This window comes from Sciurus vulgaris, assembly GCF_902686455.1.
Source record: "Sciurus vulgaris genome assembly, chromosome: 2".
Lineage (NCBI taxonomy): Eukaryota > Metazoa > Chordata > Mammalia > Rodentia > Sciuridae > Sciurus > Sciurus vulgaris.
Window position 1 is genome coordinate 51310364 of NC_136462.1, and position 24244 is coordinate 51334607.

A 24244-nucleotide genomic window follows, 5' to 3' on the forward strand; every position below is an offset into this window, starting at 1 on the left:
TTCCAGTGGGCATGGGGTGCTAAAGCTATCCAGAGAGGCCTGTTGGCCACTCTTGGCTTAACCAGTTCAGATCACTTTCATTTCCTACTCAAAAGCCCAGGCTGTGGGCACCAGGACAGAGACTTCCTGTGGGCACCAAACAGGAAGAGACCAGCAACTCTGCATTACCTCGCCATTTGCGTCTTTGCCAGTCCCTCTAGTCTTGGTTAGGCTGCCTAGGGCCATTATACAACGTTAATCTCTAGAGAACTTTTGCTTCTTGGCTATACTGTAAATATTTTGGTCATCAAAGACAAATAATCTGCCTCAGAAGAGAGGCTTGAATATGATGACCAAGTATACCTCTGAGGCTTTTAACATTTTCAATTTAAGAGCAATCGCAACACATGAAATTGAACCTATGGAGAGAGATTTGTAGTCAGTGCCAAAAGTATTTTGAGACCTTGGGGTGTCATTTTAATCACAGAAGTCACCTCCCATCCCATTGGCATTCTCAATAACTTCCCTTCACAGAACCAATTATGTTGATTTTGTTCACGTTCAAGATGTTAGCTCAAAGAACTGTGGAGGTGTTTTTTCCCACTTCCCACAAACCACCGCATGTTCCCATCACCCCTAAAATGGTTCACATGGTTAAAAACAAGCACAACTTTGCATTCTAAAGCAAGGGTAGAAGACCCCTAGCCATGAAAACAGTGTTTTGGGGGAGCAGTTGTAAATCTGAGTGATGCTATTCAAACAGAAGATTTGTTGACAGGAAAATGCCCACATGACCTATTCTATTTGGATTACAGTGACATGGTAACTAGAACTTTCCCCAGGATTATCCTTTTAGCAACTTCTCTCTGGGAGGACCTATCAGTTTGAGAGCAGTTGCCTCTTTTCCCAAAATACCATGATAAACACTGACACCCTCCGAAAGTCTTTCCTAGGCGCAATGCAGAAGGCCTTTGAATGCTGGCCTGGTTTCCCATGTATGCACACAGCAGATTCAATGACATGCATGCCAGCAGAGCAGAGAGAAATTTGCAATAGTGTTGCTAATATTTGTCCTCAGACCTATAGGAAAACTATTTCTATTCATAATCCATCGTGGAAATTATACTATTCTGCTAAAATCAGTTATTGGCATAATAGCCTGAGTGCTTCTTTCATCCTGCAGAAGGATGTAATTTCTTAGTTTCTTTCAATGTTCATGAGATTATGGTGTCTAATTTAATAAATTACAGGATTTGGAACTGCGATCCTTGGTACCACAGTCACAGAATCGGGGGTCAATTTCTAAGTGAAACTAATGGAACCAGTTCTCTTCCAACAAAGAAACTGTACTGTAGAAATTAATTTCCTCCATGAATTTTATATATTGTATACAAATATAAGGTATGTATCTGAATACAAAGCAGATGCTATCATCATGTAGATATCAGTGTTCTCTGTTACTGCACAGAAGTGACTTTCTCATGATGAAATAAAGTTCGCACACATACTTTCTCCATAACTTTGGTTTGTTCTATTTGTTTCTCCCTCTTTCTAATTCATTCAAATAGTAAGACAGAACTTAGAAAGCAAGAAAAAGATAGTGGATAGTTTATTTGTTAAAAAAGGATTTGTTCAATCTGTTATAATAGATAAAGCCTACAGAATTAATTATATCTTTTTTGTTTTCTAGAAACAATGAGAAAAATGCTATCAACAAATTTTTGATACATTCATTGCACTTGTACTTTATTCATATTATTTCACCATTCCTGGAAAGTTTGCTTTAGAGATTTATCATGTTTGCTGGCATTGGGGGAGGTGGGATGGTTCATTTTGACTTTGTACTGTAACGAAATCTTTCATATTCTTCTTAGCAAGAGTCAACCCCTTTCCAAAGTTCAAAACACAAAGTTTGAATCACAGAAGAGTACAATTACATTTGTGATAGCAAATCTAACTTGTAATTATATGTATTTAGTCTGAAGTTTAAATCACTTGTCACTGAAACCCTGAACTGTCACAAAACCTTCTGTTGTCCTAAAAATAACATTACATGGCAAAGATCAAATGTCTACATTACTATGAATTTTTACCATTTTTTCCCTCAAAATTTACCTGTCTCTTTCTCTATCTCTCTGTATTGGGCATGCTTGTTAAGTGACCACTGTGTACTACACTGTGGTATGGTATAGTTTAGCAGATGGTACTCCTGCTCAGTGGAACTCACAGACTAGTAAGAGAGAAAGGCCTTAAGGAAATAAACACATAAATAGTCACAAACTTATAAATTTTAATGAGCACTGTGGAAAAAGAAAAGGAAGGCATAATTTTTTTTATTTTTTTATTTTTATACCAGCCAGAAAAACAATGTAATTCAGTGGAAATGATAAAGAAATATGTTATTATAAGATAAAAGGAAAGGAAAATGTGTTATTGTGTGAGTTCAAGTTTGTTTGGTTCCCTGAAAGCAAGTTCCTGGGAAAGTATCTAAGACATCCATAAAAATATGGCCCATCCCAGATCTAAACCAAATCACCCTGACTTAAGAAGAAATATAACTAATTTAGAATTTTAATGCAATTTTAAAACAAGGCCCAAGTTGTGTAGAATTTTAAAGTAATTCATTCAATACCCATCATGACTGTGTCACAGTCCTTGAAACCATCTGCAAATGAGTATCTGCTAAAAACCTTGTGTACCCAGGCCTTCTTGATACACAGTGTTCTGAGGCTCGTTCTGTGCAACAGACCACACTCCCACCAAAAATAACTAGGCAGGGCTGAGTGCAGGATAGGACACTTTCTGTTTATTTTTCTCTAATTGCCTTCTGCCTATCTAAACACAGTGTACCTTTTCTGGTTTTAATCTGGAGACATGAAATAAAGGGAAAGTAATATTTATGGGAATCAAATAATTCACTTGAGTCTATTAACTGACTGAAAAAAATTAAGTCCCTGAGATTCCATTCCACTCAGCCCCTCAAAACTGGGGAAATGCTTCTGGCAGCCTCTTTCACAGAGTTAGAGAACTTTCCCTCCCCAGTCAGTCAGGGAAAGTAAAACATGGACAATTGCAATACATACTCTCCAACACTGACCTCTATCTAGAGATTTTCCTTGGACAGATTCTCTGGTCCAGAGAATCTGAAGATTTATGAGGCCCTTGATCTGTGTTTCCAAATTGCTTTCTAAATAGTTTTACTCCAGAAATATATAAGCCATTCCATTTTAGTATATCACCTTAATTCTACTAGTTGGGGTTTAATTTCAACTAAAAGACTCCTCTAAAAATAACAAAAAAATGTTTCTAAAAGAGTTTTTACTATACATTTTCACAGAGGTACTATTCTTATTGTTTTATATCTAATAGCTACATGAAATAGGTCACAACATATTGCAGGGTAAATTAACATTATCTAAAGGGAAAGAAAGAGTTCCCAGAGAGAATTACATAGAATAGGTTGGAAAGAAAGGGGAAGAGAGAGACAGACAGACAGACAGACATCCAGGCAGAGGGGGTAACTATATACAAAGCAAAGCTTCAAAAATCTGCCTTGCACTGACAGAAGAGGAAATCTGGTCATTCAAGAACTTTAATGAAGCACCTGTATGTCAGGTAACTAGCTGGACCCCAAGATCACAGGAGAGCATCAAGTAGGGTATATGCCTTAAAATTCAGGAGCCTTACTGCTCGTCCTTCCCAAACTCTGTGACACCTCAGATAAGGGGAGGGGTTCAGACCTTAGCCATGAATACAGAGGTATAGGCATATCTATTGAACTGCCTTAGGGTAGATAGAAAAAAGAAATTGCTATTTTTTTTTCCGTTGGATCTTATAGTGAAACATGGAATTAATAGTTTTTATATAATTCCTCTACTGTATCTCAGTCTCCTAAAAATATTTGGGGCTCTCATTTCCTGTTATTTTTCATAGACAATGAAGTTCTCAGAACTAAAAACCACCATACTACCTACCTTTGTAGAACTAAGATATCCACCCTACAATTTATTTGCCATCCTGCAACCAGATAGTAAAGACAATGCCTCCAATTTGGGGGGAAAAAAGGACACAAAGTTCAGGTTTATTTATTCCTAGTTTTTGCACAGTTCCACTGAGCTCATTGGCCCATTTGTTAAGACCACAGCAAACTAAAAACCTCACATTAGAACAGAGACAAGGAGTTGTTATAGAAGTTAATTTAGTCTTTTTGGTAGCATTGATCAAGGAAGGTGATTGGAAAAACTGAGAAGAGACCCAAAAAAATCAAAACAGAGTATTCTGTGGCAAATGTTCTGATTAAGAAAGTCAGAAGGTATATAATACATTTTAGAAAGATTTCCATCTAAAATATTTACAAGTCAGTATGTTCTCTGGAACCTTCCATAGTGGGCATAGGGCATATCACAAAAGGTCTTGTGGAATAGCAACATGAAATAAGCTGAAAAAAACTATTACCTTAAATCCTTCTTCATTTTGTGTCAAGCTGCTGAGAATTTCTTCATTATCCATCTAAAGACAGCCACATGAGAGCCAGCAAATATTTTTAGGATACTGAAATTCAGTGGAATGATTATATAAAAACTATTCATTCCATGTTTCACTGTAAAATCTAACAACAACAAAAAAAAAACAGGGAATTTTTTCATCTGTCATAATGGAGTTAAATAGACTACAGACTACACCTCTGTACCCATTGCTAATGTCTGAACCCCTCCCCTGCTCTGTTGCCACAACATTCCAAATCTACCCTATGAATTAGTCTTCTGCTGTAACAGTTCACCCCCAAACTTAATGACTTTAAAACACCAAAAATTTATTAGCTGGAAGTCAGACTCCTACAGGCTGAAAGTGAGGTGTGAGCAGGACTGGGTTCCTCAGGAGGTTTGGGGGAGCCTTTTGTTTTCTTGCCTTTTGCAGCTTCTAGAAGCCATTACCTTTCTTGGCTCTTGGCCCTTCCCCTTTCTTAAGAGCCATCATAGCATCTTCCACTCGCTCCCTGACTCTGACCCTCCTGTTTTCCTTATAGAAGGAGCCTTGTAATTACTTTGGGCCCAGCTGGCTAACCCAGCATACTCTCCTTATCTCAAGATCCTTAATTCAGGCACAGCTGCAAAGTTCTTTTGCTGTGAAAGGTAACACATTCAGAGGTTTCTGGGACTGGGATGTGGGTATTTTGGGGTGGGCCATTATTCTGTCTGCTACACCCTATGAAGGAGGTATCATTATTATTATTATCATCCTACTCTCCATATGGGGAAACTGAGCTTCTGGAAGGTTAAGTAACATTTCAAACTCAGTTCTTTTAGCCTCCAACGCCTGGCTCAGCATGCTGTGATGCTGACATTAGAATTATGCTATTTGCATTTAACCAAAATGGGAAAAAAAAAAAAAAAGGAGGGTGGAAACTACCCTAACTCTGTCTGTTAGGTATCTAAAAACATCCTGTCAAAGCAAAGCTGCCCTGAGTTGCTGCCTTGTATGCTCATCCAGAAAGCCAGCAATAGGATTTAAATATTTTCAAAAAGTTAAGTTAGACTTTTGTCAAAAAAAAAATTTCCTGCTTTAAGGAAGAGATACGGAATAGACCATCATTCCCAGCATAACATCTGGACCCCCCTCCTGAGCACCTGTTCCTATTTCCAGGGTTCTGTTCTTTCTCCAGCCTCTTCCTACCCCAGGTGAGCAACTCACCTTAGAGAGGTTCGTCTCTCCAGGTGGTGCCATGGATGCTCCTGGCTAGCAGGAATGGATCACTGCTTTAGAAGGAAAGGGAATATCAGAGCCAAATCTCTGGGGTCTTTGAAAGCTGTAACCAGAAGAGATCTGGGACTTAGAGTCCTGTTCAAGTTGAAAGCACACAGCTATTAATTCACAGAAGACTTTTGGCCCTCAGATCTCAACTGGGAAGAAAAGTAGATAGAAGGAAATCAGGGATAACTAGAGATTCATGCTTTAGATAAGGCTATAAACTCCAGCACCAATCAGCAAGTACATGTCTAGGACACTGAGGAGTGCCCTCAAGCATCCTTAGTCAAATGACCACCATAGCCATCACCCAACATTTTCCAGTATTGTTTTATTCAACAACAATAAGTAGGTTGGGATTCTTAAAGCTAAATCTTAGAAATTGCTTCCTAAAAAGTGGGCCTAGAAGGTGTTATTTACGATGATTATAATGTCTTTTTCCTTGATTAGACTCTCCCATCAAAGGAAACCAGTCAGAAAATATTTAATGATGTAGGCAGACTACAGATTTCTGCTTCCATTTGTCTGAATGCCTAATGGCCTCTGTCATCTGACCAACATCTCTTTGCAGGCATAATTTTATAGTGGTTTTAATCCAGCCTAAACCCTACTGTACTGAGGTCCTTCTCTCCCAAGAAGATGTAATCTTGTGAGGGAAGAAGAACCTCTCAGAAAACCAATAACAGGGAACACCTCAGACCACCAACTATGTGACCAGAATTCTAAAAGAGAGGTGGTGATGCATCTGCCTTATAGACCCTAACCACACTGATCTACTGAACACTATTCAGAAAAGATTCATCTTTAATATATTCAGGGTTTGTAGTCAATAATAGATCATCTACACAAAACTTGGTTACCCTGAGACCACTGGAATGTGCCCCATGGCCTGTGGCATAAATTTTACCTTTTGTGTACCTCCAAGTCACAAAAGAGCAACAACAGGGCTTTTTTTTTTTCTTTTTTAAAATTTGTTCTAATTGGTTATACATGACATTAGAATGCATTTTGATACATTGTACACAAATGGAGCAGAACTTCTCATTCCTCTGACAGTACATGGTGCAGTCACACCAGTAGTGTAATCATACATGCATGATAGGGTAATAAATGTCTATCTCATTCTACTGTCTTTCCCACCCCAACTGCCCCATCCCTCCCCTCACTCCCCTCTGCACAATCCAAAGTTCCTTTATTCTTCCCTACTCCACCCCCCAACTATAGACCAGCATCTGCTTATCAAAGAAAACATTTGGCCTTGGTTTTTTTGGGGGGGATTAGCTTATTTCAGTTAGCATGATATTCTCTAGTTCCATCCATTTACCTGCAAATGTCAAACAGTTCTTTCAATCCAGATTGTACCCATTGTAAATTGATCCTGCTAGAGTCTAAATCCCATCCCACCACAACTGCCAGTGTGATCTGGATATTCCCTTAGCCTCTCTGGACCTCAGTTTTCTCATCTGTAACACTAGGAACTTAGAGCAAATGACCTCCAAATTCTTTAAAATTAGTCCTTTGTGGCTTGTCTCTTTAAAATTACTGCGGAAAGCTGTTAACTATTTCAGAGAATACTATGAAAAGGCATTAGATACCTCCTGCCTCCTCCAAGGGTCTTTGTGAGTCTTAAAGTTCTGCCTATGATACCAAATGTTCAATACTAGTGACAAAGGATCATATAAGGAAAAGTATATGGCTCACTGAGCATCTGGGCCTCACCAAAAATAATTAAGTTAAAAGAACATTAATTTCCAGAACAAAAGCCTAAAGGTAGATTAATCATACCTGACCAAATTTGGGTAAATTTTGCAAAAGGAGAATCATAATGATAGGTTTCACAGCCCAAAGAGAGACTTTGGTTCCTTTTAGTTTTGACAACATACATGATATCCCAAGAAATTTCCTGAATTTTTCCATAGGACTGAATTGAATCCAGATTCTATTTTTGTTCTATGAGTGTGCTTAGCAGTCCTACATTCTGAGGAACAGTTGAGTTCTTTGGAATCTTGTATATCTAATTGAAATGTAGGAATTCTCATTTCTCTTAATGATAGTTCTTTATAAATAATCCCTTGGTGCTCTAAATTAGAGTGATGAAGTACACAATCATCCTAGGCATAGCAAGGGCTGTTTCATTCTTTTAAAAGGAGGTTTTCAAAACAGATTTGTTTCTCACTTCTCAACTGCAATTAATGCCACACTTAAGAAAGCTTAAAATACCACCTTTTGTTATAAATTATGTACCACTTGGACATAAATTGTGACTTCGGTTGCTTATTAGATCATTGAAGAAAGCTCAGCCTCCTTCTTCATTCATTTCTTTTGTCTCTTCAAATCTTTCCAACAAAAGGAAATTATTTTACAGCTGACTTATAATTGAACTAAAACTCATCTTTAACACCACTTGTGCAATTTTTAGTGGCATATCTTGCTTCACCATGCTCTGAAATACAGCCATTGTGTTGAACCAGGGCACAAGGGCTGCTTGGTTATGAAGCTGTTCACTGTCAGACAGGACACCATGGGGCTTCCACCAGAACACAGAGAAACCTGAATTAGCACACGCCGACATAAGAAACCTCTGTCAGTTTGCTTTTCCTCTTTGAGTCCCAAAGATGATCCCTTAAAGATTGTACTTTACATTTTCATATTATTCTACACCTGTAGAAATCTCTCCTACTCCGTACATGTTGGAATTGATCTAGAAATGCCACCCCTAGAAGTATTAAAACCAATCAATAATAAATGACACAGATTTTCTAGATTATTTTTCTTATAGTCACTTTTGCCAGCTTCATGTATATCAGCTGCTCAATGCTAATACAATGTCTAGCACATGATATGTGCTCAATAAGTGCCAGCTAATGGACAATTAAAAGAACTATCCAAGCCGGGCTCAGTGGCACATGCCTGTTATCCCAGCAACTCGGGAGTCTGAAGCAGGAGAATCACAAATTCAGGGCCAACCTCAATAATTTAGTGAGGCCTTAACTAACTTAGTGAAAGTAAAAAATAAAAAGTAAAATGAAATGAAAATAAAAATAAAAAGTAAAAAAGTGCTGCGGATGAGCTCAGTAGTAAAGCATCCCTGGTTCAAGCCCCAGTATAATCAATCAACCAATAAGTAAATAGGAGAACGAACCATACAGTGAGCCAGAGTACACCATCTAGATATTCTTTTTTCTCCTTGAACTCAAATCCAGTAAAGAGTACACATGATCCCCCACTTAATTTTATTTCTGTAATTCTTGAATGCTTCTTTCAAGCAGAGGCCTCTGCCTTTAACTAGGTCCCTGCTCTAGAATCCAGCCAACCCCAGGTGAGAAGGGAAAGAAGTCTAGGGAACAGCTAGAGGGAAATGATGGTCATTGTGAGGGTAGAGAAAAGCACTTCTTGACACATTTTCATTGTGAACACATTCCCCATCTTAGAGTTATCGATATGCATGGAATCTCCACATTCTGTCACTGGCATGCTGGTTTCCACTCTTCTTTCCCACTAAACTGCTTTCACTCAGCACAGCCCTTCACCAGGCAGGATCACTGCACGTAATAATGAGGCATTAGCAATCTGTTAGGGAGCTACTTGGCTTTCTCTAGAGATCTATAAGTTAAAAATGAATCATCATCATCATCCTGGACATTAGATGTGACCTGAAACATAGCTTCATATTCTGCAAAAAATAACCCCTTTCCTCTTTGTCTTTACGAATAGAATATTAATGACTAAGAAACCTTCTCCATATCTCACTAGTTGTGTTTTGAAGGGGAAGTGAGAACATGGCATATACATTCTCCTTGCATCCTATGGGGATAACAGAATACACACTTGAATAGTTATGTCTATGTTAAATGTGAGTTAAGTGTGATTTGGCTACACCAGGTTGTGGCAATACTGTTCTCAACATTTTCATGTTGTCTTTGGTTCATGCCTTTCAACATGTTCAGAGCGGTATGACCAGCAGCGTCAAGGATCTGAAATCCATATATAGAAGAATAGTTGGAAATAAACTCTGCTTAGCCCAGAAAAGGGAAACTTCAAAGAGGATTGGTTGCTTGCCTCAAATACTTGAAGAACTCGTAATCTGCTCCATATGGCCCCAGATGGCCCTAGATGATAATACTACAACTGGGGGGCAGAGTATCCACGCAATACAAGCATTAACTGCGGATTAGAGAGAGTTGGCTGGCTGGAGGTGACATTTCTCATCCCAGGGCACTTCAAAGGAAGCATGATGATGCCTTCTCAAATATTGAGATAAGTGTCTTTCTGAGACTTCAGTGATCAAAGATAACATGAAGTGGCATGTGTGACCTGAAGGCATCTGACCAAACACTTCCACCATGTGCCCACGACCATGAGAAAGGGTGAGAAGGGAGACTTGCCTGTCTAGTCTGTCTGGAATCAGGTGGAAAGTGTTCTGTCTCTTCTAATTTATTTGGGAAGTTCTCATGGCAAGGCAGGATAATGATGATAGTGATGATGATGATGATGATGATGATGATGATGATGATGATATTATAGAAGCAGTTTAGAAGAAATGGGTAAAAATAAAGATGTCAAGAATGGGAGGCCCTAGGTGAGGAGAACAAAAAAACTCAAAAACAAAAGTGGAATGTTTGGATAACCATGGATATTATATGTTTGCCTGAGTGGAGGGCAGAGTCCAAAAGTAAGAGGAGTCAAGGAAAATTGGGTCATCAATAAACAATGGATCCACAAAAAAGGATAAGATAATAATCATTTGAGTGTCAAGTTATTAATCCCAGGACTAGCCATAACTACCTTCAACCCCCACCCTACAAAGTGGTGCCCTCGCCAACCCTTAAGTTCTTCTTCCTGGTGCTGAGAATAGCAAAGGTGAGTACAACTCAGGATGGGTTTGATATGCTTCCCCAGTTCTGGATTCTGTACCCAGTTCATCATGGGTTTACAGATAATTGCTCGGGGATTCAAAATTCTTCAGAATTTATCTTACCACATATGCCTTTCCCCTTAATTTTGAAAGCAACAAATGTTTTCAATACAATGAATTGAGAATCATAGCTGTTAAAGATGCATTTTTAAGCAAATTCTTTTTAATAAAAAATCTTTTATTGACAGAAATATAGCTGTAAAGGCTCTATCTCATTGAAAGCCCATGTCTGTTGGTAGTGCTATGTTAGTTCAAATCGTTCTCATTAAACTGACACTAATTTCCCCTGTAAGTTGATTATAACAAAACTGATTTTTACAAATAATAACTTTTGATGTATCATATCTGAACAAAGGATTCTATATGCCCAATCACCCAAACTATACAAAGTCTAGGTAGAAGTTTTATTATTGGAAACATAAAGCCTTAACTCCATAAATAGCAATTCCTTTTCTCTGAGATCTGATTTATACTTAGAAAAAAAAAAAATCTTCCCCCAAGGATAATTCTAAAGTATGGAAAGCTAACTTTAATATTGTGAGTTCAAAAATGAAAATGAAGCTGCTTCTTGGCAGTATTAGAACTTGCCAACACCCTTGTTCTGAGCTCCTCAAATAGGATCACGTTCATCACACGCACACGCACACACACACACACCACACACTGCAGTTATTTTTGCCTAAACATACACACAGTAGCATTTTGACAGAAGAAGGGTGTGGGGTGTGCCCAAAGAAGAGCTGCTAACAGACTCAAGTCAGAAAATCATTCCCAGTAACACCTGATGGACACCATAACAAAATTAGTTTTTCAAAAGATGAAAGTGTCCTTGGGGTTTTGGACATAGTGTGTAACTTTCATGTCCTGAATAGTTCCTGAATTTTTGCTATTATAGTGAGTTTTAGAACCTTCCAAATGGTGGATGATCTATTTCTGACCAGTCCACAGCACTGCATTTGACAAGAGAGCTGTTTGACAAGCAAAAGGAGTGATGTTAATAATTTAGAGAAACTAACACGCAACCATCTAAAGTCAGACCAAGTAATTGATTAAGTTCTTAGTCTGATATAAAGTTCTTCAAAGCCAGACATGACTGTTTGAAAAGAAACAGACACTTTACACCAGTGCACCTCCCCCTGCCCATAGGCTGTTTATAATTAAAGAACCAGAGAAGGTCAATGATGTCCCTAGGGTCTGATCAGAATTCAGGAGCAAAGGTAAGGCTTGTTCCCAGATTACTTGTTGAACCCTCTCTCATGTCATTCATCCAGAAATGGGTAAAGACACATTAGCAGAGAAAGGGGGAAGTATAAAACGGTTTGTAAAACGTATTATCTCCCAAATTAGAAACACTTCAAGAGATTATTAATGAATACACAGCAATTTGTGGGGTAGCTGAAGCTGGTAAAGTATTAATCTCCTCTTGGTCATCAATGGGCAAAATTTAACTCTGAAGTTTCTGAATTCAACCCTAAAAATATTTAATTTAAAGGAAACCTTCCAAAAATTGTGGAAAATGAAAATAATTGTCAGTGATGTTAGAGAGCCTTGGGCCTGGATCTTGGGTCCTGACCTGCTGAGAATTTCCTGCCAGTCCCCAGATACCTTGGCTTTGTTAATGCCCGCATGTGGTGCCCTGCAGGACAGATGAGACTTGTATGAATGCATTGTTAAGGCAGGTCTTGGGGAACCTCAGGTGGCAGATTTCTGATCTCTAGTTTGCATTGATCTTACATTTAGACACAGACTCAGAAGAACAGACCCTCCCTTTTCCAGTGCCTTCGGAAAGATTGCCGCTCCGTAGAATGAGTCCTTTCTCCTCCACCCTTAATCTACAACCCAGCTTCCCCGGGAGATCCTACTTTGATTTCAGATCCTCACCCCACCAGCTGAGCTTGCATTCTTCTTTACAGTCTCTCAATACATCGGGTGAGCTGAGCTGTCAGACCTTTCCTCTTGATCTCTGTGCCTTGAAGGCATCTCTGAAATACCTGTTTTGTTCTTGCCATTCATGTGCGTGGTGAGGGGGATGAGCTAGTCTCTGTGTCTGTGGCCTGCTTCCAGTGTGAGGATCATTTGGATGATGGAGCTTTGTGGCATTCTTGTTTGTGTGGTGAAAGGACCAGCCATGGAGCTGTGATCCGTGTGTGATGACATTGGAAAGTGATGAGTGAAGTTGTTCTTTTTTGCACAAGCTGGTACCACCATGGATAACTCGCTGTCATCACATGCAGTGGCATAGCACGGCACAGGCTCTGGCTGAGTGGAGGCCGCAATAGTAGCTGGGAGGTTTGCAACCTTTCTGTATCCAGGAAACCAGCTGTGTCTGGGTGACTGGATCAGTGCATCCAGCCTGGAGTGGTCTGATTAAACATAGACTCAAGAGATCTTTATTGACAAAATCAAATAAAAAGTGAAAACATGCCCACAGCCAAATGAATCCTACAAAGCAGGCAAACCAGAGAGCCGAGAGTGGAAGTATTTTCTGCAAAAGCCTGTATTCACTGGCAAGACAGCGGGCTCATGGCTGTTTCCCTAGCAAAGGGCAGGGACCACCACTGGCTGAATTAGAAACCCTTAACTCCTAATGCCCAATACCCAAAGACTCAAAGTAATTCAAAAGTGCAGCCTCTGGGGAGTTTCCCTGGTTGTGACAGGGCCTATGGTTGATTTCAGGGAAGCTAGACTTGTGTTACTTTGCAGTGAGCTATGTCTAGCAAATAGAATCTTAAAATATCTATAATGCAGACCTATTTGATCTCTTCAGGACTATATTGTAATCATGGATACACATGATGCACATTTCACATTTCCAAAGGTTTCTTTTGGCTTTTGTTTTATTCTTTTGGCTCATCCCACATCCTGGAATGAAGAAGGCCACAGCATGACAGTGCAAAAAGGATGCAGGGACTTCAAGCTCTCTTGAAAATGACATTTTTCTTTGTGCTTTTGCGTTTCTTATTGTTTTTCTGTGCACTACTGGCTTTCCAACATGCTTTGTTATGGAACTCTTTTCACTTGTGTCTAATGTACTGAAATATTGTTATAGTCTTTGTAATGTATATTGTCTCAAGAATAAAATGAAATGTGGGTTTGGGGATATTTGACAGGTATATTTAGCAGCATTGTTCTAGTTGTACTGTGGAATCTTGAATGTATGTGTTTCAAGTAGTGTAAAAAGATTTCAGAATGTTTGTTTCCAAAAAAGATTTGCACGAGGCATGATTCATTTAAAAATTGATAAAGCCCTGGTCAGATTCTACAAGTTGATTTCCAAAGCTGGAAATAAAATTCAGTTTTAAAACTCTGAATGTTCCATACTCACTGTGCTCTAATCCAGGAGTAGGAATCCAAGTAACAGTCAGTGGAAACCAAACATAAAATCCAACCTGAGTGAAATTAGCTAACCCAAAGTAAGGTCATAATCTTTACATTTTGTTTTTAATTCAGTCCTCTTTTTATAGTGAGTGTATTTTCTAATTATTGTAAATTTATTCAAGTCAGTGAATTATCCTTTAGTTGTTTTAGAAAGTGGCATGTAAGGACTTAACAAATCAGGAAAAAAAAATGACATGATACTTTATCGCTTAGTGCTCATCACGACTGCATTTCCTAGGCTGGGGCTGTAGCTCAGCGGGAGAGCACTTGCCTAACAAGTATGAGGCACTGGGTTTGATCCTCAGCATCACATAAAAATAAATTAATTAAATAAAGGCATTGTGTCCACTTACAACTAAAAAAATTTTTTTTAATTTTAAAAACTGCATTTTCAGGCTGGGGAGATAGCTCAGTTGGTAGAGTGCGTGCCTCGCAAGCACAAGGCCTGGGTTCAATCCCCAGCGCTGCAAAAAACAAAAACAAACAAACAAAAAAAACCCTGAATTTTCTAAACTATTTCCTAATACCACTGGAAATTATAAGTCACACACCTTTGAACATTTTAAGACTGGACAGCCTTCCTCCATCTCCATGCAGCTTCTCATAGTGTGGGGTCTGTAAACCTTCGTGAAGGGGACAGTGACTCTACTGTATCTCTGAGACCATTCCACTCCCAGCATCCCACTCCTCTCCCTCAATGACTCCCTCAATGATGTAACAAAACAATCTACAAAGAAAAGGCAATTTTTGTTTTTAAAACATTCAGTTCACGTCGTTATTAATTATCAGATGCATCAACATATGGGTTACATTACACATGTAGTTACATACATACCATTTAACTTGGACCCAAGTCAAAAGACTTTTTGGCATATCCAGAGTTAAAAATGCACAAAATAATCCTAAAGAGTCAATAATTTCTGCATTTTGATTGGGCAATTTTTTTCTCATTTTTAACAGTCAACTTTCTTAGTATGAAAATTCAGTGGACAAGATTGAACTTGAAAGATGATGAAAATTTAAGCTCCAGGATTTAGAATCAATTGGAGATGAACTTATTAAAAGGTAAAAAGATGTACTTTTCATTTGGAAAGAACTGAAAAGCAGTTCTTACTCAGCAAAGACAATGAACATAAAAAGGGCTTGTTTTTTCATGAATCAGGCCTCTGGTGACTATATGCAGTTGGTGCTTTTTATATGTATGCAAATATTTTTTATCAACCTGGCTGTCATTTCATAGCTTTGATGTGTAGTATCTCTTTATAGGATGCAATTTTGAGACACAGTCTGCACCTTACTCTCAATTAGGCAAGTATACTTATTGTAATTGTTATCTTTGACTTATGTGACTGGTATGCTCAATTTCCTTCACAAAATAAATGGCAGCAGCTTATTTTATGTCAATAAAATTGTCTAATTGTCATTCTCACCCCTTTATAAGTTTCTTGGATTCTTAGCAAAATGGAAAAAAGGATCCATATTTTTAATGTTGTACCTCCAAGCTTACTTTCCCGCCTTATGCATCAATGCAAAGCACTCTTTATGAGCATTTAATGTGGGTACAACAAGTCAAACCAGCTGTTGTAGTGTGTGTAACCTTTTCAGTGGAGCCCTTTTGTGGTATTAGTCTGTCAAAAGAGACATGTTTTCTTATGAATGTCAATTTTGCTTCCTATTTCTCTCCCCCATGCCTTTCATTGGAATGACAACAGTTGACATTAAAAAGCTGTTGGCAGGTATGGAATAACCTTGTTCTATTACCAGTAGCAAAGACTGAAATGCATGTGAGGTGGCTCACAGGTTCAATAAGTCAGTGATTTCATCTCTCCAGAGTGTGTTATTTGTAGGCAGCATTTAGAACTTGGGGCACAGCAATGTGTACAAAGATGTCATTCTATTTGTGCCTAATGTCCAAACTACCTACTGCTCCAGCAAAATAGAATACATATTAGTTTTAGGAGTAGTACATTTTTCAGTTAGGAAGGAAGAAACCTGTCCTACATCCAAGTCACAATCATTCGTGGAAATTAGTTTATGTTGCTTATAGCTTCACAGCTTCTGAGCGGGCAGGAGAACCAAGGAAATTTTCAAAACAACTAGACGTTAGCACTTCTGCCTACGGGCTATTTCCTGATTTCACTCAGTGTGTTTTATCCCTCCTCCATCCAGGACTCTAGATCTAGCCTCCCCGCCTCAGGGGTTACACAGGCACCTTAGTGCATCCCCTCTCCCTTTATGTCTCTGGTGCACTGTTCTGCCAGTCACCAGGGGAAGGGACTTGCACCTTCCAAACTCGATGCTACTTCACTCCCGGATCACCTGGTTGGGAGTGCAGTCTGCGCCAGGTAACCCCTGCTGAATCGGTCGTGTGTCCTCCGTCTGCTTCTGGTGCAGAGTACCAACTCCCAGGATGTGCCCCTGTCTGCTCACTTACAGCCCCTCTGGCCCCGGACACCTCCTTCCTGCATGGCAGCATGAAAACTTGACACGATGCTCCTCACCCGCCCAGGGGTGTGTTACAGTGCAGAGCCTGTTGGGTCTGCCTTAATAACCCAATTCCCTTCTGTTGTTCTCAGTGGCCTGGTTTGCTTTCGACCCTGGCTCTGCACACTCGGACATCATCTTCTCCAATGACAACTTGACAGTGACCTGCAGTAGCTACGATGACCGGGTGGTCCTGGGGAAGACTGGCTTCTCTAAGGGAGTTCACTACTGGGAGCTTACGATAGATCGCTATGACAACCACCCCGACCCTGCCTTTGGCGTAGCCCGCATGGATGTGATGAAGGATGTGATGTTAGGAAAAGACGACAAAGCTTGGGCAATGTATGTGGACAATAACCGGAGCTGGTTCATGCACAACAACTCGCACACCAACAGGTACCCTGCAGCCCCAAACCAAGCCTTCTTCATGTTGGCTTCTGGTCACTGATGAGAACCCTGGTCCAAAGACCTGTTACATAGACAACATTAAGGGGCAGTAGTTTTCATTAAGTCACAGAAGTGATCCATTACTCTAAGCTGCATCCATCCTGCTAGTGGACTTTTTGCACAATAACAGATACATGTGCACTTTTCTTGACCCTTCATTGCTATGTTCCACCCTGGACTAGGAACTAGATTCCCCAGGGAGATCCATTATAGAAAAACAATGCAGGATTCTAAAAGCCAGGCCTATGACCAGAAAAGTGCTTCCCGACAAAGTACTATTTGCTTTTCCCTACGTGGGTTTGCAAATCCTCCAAATTAGTTTAAAAAAAAAAAAAAATCATACAGAAGTCTTCTGAAGATTAAGTGAGACCTATTAAAAAATGCCTAATGGTGGAGGTACCTGAAAATAAAAGCCATTGTTCTTATTATTATTACCAACACTACTGCCCCAAATAGAAGCCATGCATTGAACTAAATCTTTTTGATGTCAGTTTGGGTAGCTTTGTTCTAGAACTTTCTTATTATTGTATAAATTCAGAGCACCCAATTGCTAAAGAAGGAGAAGGTAGTAAGCTCCTTAAGGTTTTCCTCTATCACCAAAATACAGATAGATAACTATAATATAACACAAATTATGATTTTTCTCTTGGATTTTCTTTTTCATTTGTTTGTGTTCTTTTCAAATGTAGTTTTTCAAAAATTCTAAGGCTGAGATGTGTCTTTCATGAACACTGGTCCACCTTATTCTTAAAGATTCCCCAACACACACTCTCACTGGTGTCTCTGAAAAAAAATGAAAAAGTCCAGTTGGTTTTCAAAGGAAAATAAGGCCAGGTAGTGGCAGGATGACCAGTCTCCCCCGTTTCAGCTTTTCCTGTGTCTGCATCACTGGCCCTTCTAGCCGGTAGATTCCTAGGGCCTCTTGTTCCCTGGGATATTTTCAATGTATCTCCATTCAGGTGTATATTTTTCCACTCTCTCTTGAAATGAGCACACACACCATTTCAACTTGATATCAAATCCTACTGGATGTATGTAAGCAATTATCTTCAGTAATTTACCTTTTAGAGAACTCTAATGCTAGATTCTTGATGCTATTACCTATGTACCATGCTTAGTATCTTTATTTCAAAGTGAGGGACTGAATAAGAACATAACCAACACACTATGCAGAGAAACACATTCTGAACACATGTGCCTGCATGCAAACTGCATGTCACTTGTGCTGTCTTTGCTAAACCTGTGAATTACAAGATGTAGTTTGTAAACCTGTCTTTTAATGACTATGTACAGTCTGTATTCTGCATGCAAGAGGAAATGAATGATGCTTTTAAATTTCTGTGCTCTGCTGAGATGAAGATGAATTTCAGTATTGCTAGGTTTCAAACAGGAAGGGAAGACAAATGTGATCATCCCTGTTTAATGGCATTTGATGAAACTTATCAATTGAAGCATAAGACACAATTCTTTGTAAAATGACATTTGTATGCGGATTCCATAAAATCACTACATTTCCTCTAGTATAATTATCTCACTTTACATGGAAGAATCTTCTTCAATGTTGTCATTTTTCAGAGACCCTATAACTTCTTAATTCAAATTCCACATGCCAAAAAATTATCATCTTTCTGGAATGAGTTTTACTATTTAATGGGAAGCATAAGGCCCCAAATTCAATTTCCCATGCATATATTTTAGGTTCAACCTAAGTGCTTCTTTATTTTGACTTTCAAATTAAATCATTTCGTATTTAATGATGTTTGATTTCCACAATTTGTGCAAAGTATGCAATATAGCCAGAGTCTGAGCTCTGGCAGACGAAAGGCTATTGTTTTCTAGTCCCTGGTTTTCTGTTGGTGCAGCCCAGTGGTAGAGACCCTGATGAACATGTTCACTCAGCGATGCAGAGCAATCCAGAGCAACCTACATACTCCCAGGAGGATCCAATACCTCCCACAAGGGAGTGGACATTGGTGGGAGGCAAAATGATCTTACTCTTTATAAAGCACAGATATACATTCAGAACATTGATAGGTATACAGTATATCTGTGGTGTTTAAATTGTATGCGAAAGTGGTTGCTTACAGGAAAAACATGCTTTGAAAAGCTGGGGGGAAGGGAGGCAAAACTTTTAAACAGGTTGCAACACTTCGGTTTAACCATACAAAAAGGGGCGCTTTTAAAATGACAAAGGCAAGTGAAACCCCACTTCTTTCTTTTCCCACAGAACTGAGGGAGGGATCACAAAAGGGGCCACTATTGGTGTCCTCCTCGACTTAAATAGAAAGACCTTGACATTTTTTATCAACGATGAACAGCAGGGCCCCATAGCATTTGAGAACGTGGAGGGCCTGTTCTTCCCTGCCGTCAGCCTGAACAGGAATGTGCAGGTAAGCCCCAAGACCCTCCGGTGTAACAGATTCTTCTGGTTTCAGAGGCTGTACCTGGGATCAAATCAGATACCCAGATCACAGAGCATAGGCATGGAGGAAGTGGGAGAAAAGGGATTAGAGTGAACCACTAGTGGGATTCCCTACCAGCATATTCCTTACCTTACAGTTGCAGTTTAGTTACAATGAGTGGGAAACTGAAATCTATTTTGTTCTACACATGGTTTGCCCTAGTTTCATCTCTAAGTGGAAGTGAAAGCCTTTAACAGCTAACACAAAACCAAATGAGATGATTTACACAGAGCTCCAGGATAAGAACTGAAAATGTAAGATTGAAGTATTCCTACCCTAGGCAGAAAATAGGAGCACTTTCTCTGCACTCCAGCTCTGCTAGGTGCTACACGAATAGAAACATTGAGTCTGCCTGCAACTCACTTACTTAAGGTTGATGGTAGACAGAAAACGACAGGTTCTTCTCATTCAGTCATTCAGTAAAAATGTGGAGCACTTTTAACACACCAGGCAGTATTCTACATATTTGGTATACATCAGTTGGGGTGGGCAGATAATGATCTTGTCCTCCTAGAGCTTATATTCCAGTTATAAGAAACAAACAATAAGTACAATGACATTAAGTATATTATGATTAGAAAGTGAAGAGTGTGATGGAAAGAAGGGTGGGTCAGGGATCCAGAGTACTGGGACTAGAGAGGGTGGTTACAGTCCTGATGAAGATGGTCAGTGTAGGCTGGCCCTATTGCCGTAACAGGAGAACTGACCCCTACAGGGGTAGAGTGAGCTAAGTGGAGAGTTCCAGGCAGAGAAGTGGCCTTTGCAAAGTCTCTACAGCATGAGGAACCCAGATGGGCAGGGAAGGGCAAAGAGACTGGTGGGTTGGGGTGGCAGGCAGCAGGAGAGGAAGATCAGAGCCATGCAGGGGTGGAGGCTGTGCCCTGCCAGTCGCTGTTGGGACTTGTGACCTCACTACCCTCCTGAGTTGGACCTCTCATTAACAAATATGAAGCTCATTCAGCAAATAGTTGCCTTAAGATAGCACTCAAGAATCCTAAGATATTTTTTCAATCATTGTTGTCTATCAATATGAGCAGTACAATTGATTGGAACCCAGTGACTCCACCCTTCTTTCTTGATGCAAGTAGATGGAGTTTTCTGGGAGGCTGGAATCTAATCTGTCAGTTTATCTTCTACATAGGAAGAAAGAAAATCACAAATTGCCCTATAAGTGAATCTCAGAAGAAAGAAACACTCAAAGTTTTCAAAAATTTCAGCCATCTCCCTAACAAATAAGATCATACTACATGCCCTACGGGGGTTTCCAGGATGTTCTGAGTATCTTCATAGAATCTTGGGTGGGGAAGACAGAGACAAGAAGGAGAAAAATGACAGTACTGCTTGAAATAGTTCTAGTCTTGTCCATGGAGGTTTGAGGTTGAGCAGAAACTGATGCCATGTTTCTTCATAACTGGCAACCAATTGTCCATGCAGTCCCACAGAAGTTTATCACCACTTGGAGTAACTAGTAGGGAGGAGTCATCTCTGCTAATCTGTCCTCTATTCATGGATTCAGTGGTGCTCGCTGAGGTGGAACCAGCAGGCTTACTACCTGCAGATCAGTGCCTGCCTGTCTTTGATCAAAAGGTACACAGCCTCTCAGAATCCTTTAAAAGAAGCAGGTGGCTGAGAACCAGATTATCAAATATCACCAGAATTTGGGAGCCTCCCATGATAGCCAGGCTTTTGCCACAGCTAGAATTCTGCTGCAGTCCTCCTTAATGTCTACTGGAATAGATTCAAGAGAAGCAGATAAACCCCTTTTTAAATTAGTAGTAGCACACCCACTGTTCATTGTGTTTGGGGAAAGGGGTTAACCATGGTGCCTTGCAGAACTCACAGTCTTGTCCCCACCAGGTCACACTTCACACTGGGCTCCCAGTCCCCGACTTCTACTCCAGCAGAGCATCCATAGCTTAAGGATGTGCTGTGGAGGCACCAGCTGCCTGTTTCCTCTGCCTGAGAGAGAGCACATCGGCAAGGAGCTCAGCCAGCCACGGCCAAGGGCAGAGTTGGCAGAAGCGGGAGAAGGAGGAAAGAACAGCTGGTCCTCTAGAGCTCTGCCCCTTTCCCTCCAGCCTCTCCACCCTCACCATGCCTGTGTTCGCTTCCACGTCTAGCAATTCTAACCAACAAAGGACCTGGACAGCCCACCACCTCACTTCCTTTCCACTCCCAGGTTTTGCTTTTATTTAACTTAATTTTTTACATAGGTGAGTTCACTTTGTTTCTTTTCTGAACATGTTATTGGTGACCTACAGAACTGGCACTGCCAAGAAAAGAATTCTCCTAATAACTTTTTTCTTAAGCTTTTGGTCAAACAATGAGGTTGTAGAGGGAGGTAGAGAAGAATGAGCTGAATTTGGAGCTTGCAGTTTACCTCCTAGAATGTTCTTGCCCTCATGCCTCTCATGCAGTGCTCCATCTGCATAGCTAACCTTTGAGAGGTGGGCAGAGTGAATCTATCACTGAGAAGTTTCACTACCCATTGAAGCACAAAAATATCAACTACACAGGTTCACAGCAGGGTAGGGTCATTAGGATAGCCCAATCAGTAGGACAGGCCAGAAACCCTGGCCATTATATGAACCTGGAAAGTCTCTAGACTGAGGCAGACCAGGGGACTTCATGATTTGATTCATTTATTTAATACAGGTTTTTAATTGAGAACTACTATGGACCAGGCACTGTTCCAGACACTAGAACATTGTGTTCTAGACACTGTGGAATCGTGGGATGAACGGACAGGCATAGTCTCCACCCCGCTGGAGCTTATATTCTAGTTGGAGAACAAAGCAGAAATTAAATAATTACAAATTGTTTTAAGTACCAGAAAGAAAGTAAACGAAGATCAAAGAGCCTTACTGACAAGGTCTTTCAGGCTTCCTAGGTGATGCTAAAAACCCACACGTTCTGGTCATCACACCAGAAACATACCAACTCAATGCCTTTTCAACTGCACTCTTTTAATTATGCCCTGCTGCCACTCATCACAAAGCCCTTCTTTGGTAGAAATGACGTCAGCATTCTTAGATACCAAGCCTTAAAAATGGTTAAGAAATAACAGTGAGCAGAGGGCGGAGGACCCATGCTCAGTCATGGGGGATCTTAAGTTGTATTCACACTCTCAGGATAAACATCTACCTGTGTGCTACCTGTGCCTGTTACAAACAAAATCTCCATTCACTCTGCTGCCATTCACAGCCTGACTTTCTGGGGTAGTTCAAATAATGTTTAGGGAAAAAATGAGATTGTATGTGGTTACTAGGACTGATGGCAGAATAATAAGGCGTATTACTTCTGTAGAGAAAGACACTTACCTTTCAGATTCTTTAGTTTGACATGAAGATGTAGAAAATGTAGGACCTGGAGGATAAAGGTCTGGTTAGTTGTCTAAATATTTTCCAGTGAGCCAAGAATATCACCATGAAAAAAACAATAAAAGAAAGAAAGAAAGAAAGAAAGAAGGGGGAAAAAACCCCAAGAATAACAAATCCAAGGGAAAAGGTAAGAAGGGAAAAGCTAATAAAGTTTTGGCAAAAAGTAATATATGTAAATAGCAACTTTACTATTATTTACTTTTGTGCTTCTTTTACTTAGATTATTTCTGTCAGTTATAATGTTTTTCTAATTGGAAGCTAATTTATTGAACGGGTGCTATCCTATCTGTCCGTCTTGGTTTTCCGTGGCTACACAAACACTGTTGCAGGACAACACTGGTTTGATATTTGATTTGTGCTCCAATGAGACTCGATGGCTGGGCCTCTGTAGACTCATAGTTGTTCTCATTCTTTATTAAATTCATCCTGCTAATCAGATTTCTAGTGGCTCATAACCCGTAGTTTACACTGAATTGCAATGATAGATGCATACAGCTACTGTACTAGAAAAAAAAATCATTTCCTGTGCCAATAAATGATTTTTATGAGAGCACAAAACGTCTCTGTAGAATGTCTTAGTTTTTACCTATTGGGGAGACAGTTCACCTTTGTGGGGACAATATTTCTTCACTAAAGTGTAACTGGAAAGTCCCGAGCTCTTGAAAGCACATGCTCTCCACAAGCTTCCCTCACGAGCCCGTACCACCCCGAGGCTCACTCATTCCTGAACCTTAGTTGGATGTGACATGTCCATAGTTTAGATGCATTGGGGATCTGCCTCCAAGCCCTGGGGGCCTATTTTAACAAATCTGCCTCTAAAAGAGCCACAAACTTGTGCTGCCAAACATGGAGTCACTGACTTGGTCAAACCTGGTTCCTACAGCATTTCCTAGAAGAGCTGAACAGTGCAATTGTTTTTAAATAATAACACTTTTGATCTCCCTTACATTGTTAGTCTCCCTCATTGATAAACTGTTTCTTATTAAAAGAAAACATGACTTAAAAGTACATCATCTTGGGGGGCTGAGGAGATAGCTCAGTCAATAAAGTGCTTGCCTTGCAAGCACAAGGCCCTGGGTTCGATCCCTAGCATCACAAAAAAAAAAGTACATCATCTTGGGACTGGGCTTGTGGCTCAGTGGTAGAGCGCTTGCCTGGCATGTGTGAGTCACTGGGTTTAATTCTCAGCAACATATATAAAGAAAATAAAGGTTCATCGACAATTAAAAAAATGTGTATGTATATTTTTTTTAAAGTCCATCATCTAGGCTATAATCTCAGGACACATTGCAGGGCTCTCTGTCCATCCCAGTTTCTGCATATCCCTCTCTCCTTACATCCAACTGGGAGAGATTTTTCTTCTTCCTTTACTTGTCTTATCTCTCTTCTTCCAGTTTTCTTCTCTTCCATTCACTACCTAATGGAACTCATGGGCCATTTTTTGTTTTTCTCAT

General features: G+C 39.9%; 1 protein-coding gene across 11 annotated transcripts in view; it reads left to right on the forward strand.

The window, feature by feature from the left end:
* The window catches only part of TRIM9 (tripartite motif containing 9), a 96271-nt gene extending 74728 nt beyond the window's left edge, over window positions 1-21543 (forward strand). For 2 of the 11 annotated variants that reach the window (XM_079130205.1, XM_079130195.1), the window contains exons 8-13: window positions 12380-12568; window positions 15284-15325; window positions 15730-15753; window positions 16594-16897; window positions 19176-19338; window positions 21268-21543. In XM_079130205.1, the coding sequence (XP_078986331.1) occupies window positions 12380-12568; window positions 15284-15325; window positions 15730-15753; window positions 16594-16897; window positions 19176-19338; window positions 21268-21330 (785 nt within the window). In that variant the 3' untranslated portion in view covers window positions 21331-21543. Of the gene's footprint in view, window positions 1-95; window positions 6748-12379; window positions 12569-15283; window positions 15326-15729; window positions 15754-16593; window positions 16898-19175; window positions 19339-21267 lie in introns of those variants that run through there. The other 9 variants (XM_079130196.1, XM_079130198.1, XM_079130199.1 and 6 more) reach the window with 8 other exon arrangements.
* The last annotated feature ends 2701 nt before the right edge of the window (window positions 21544-24244 follow it).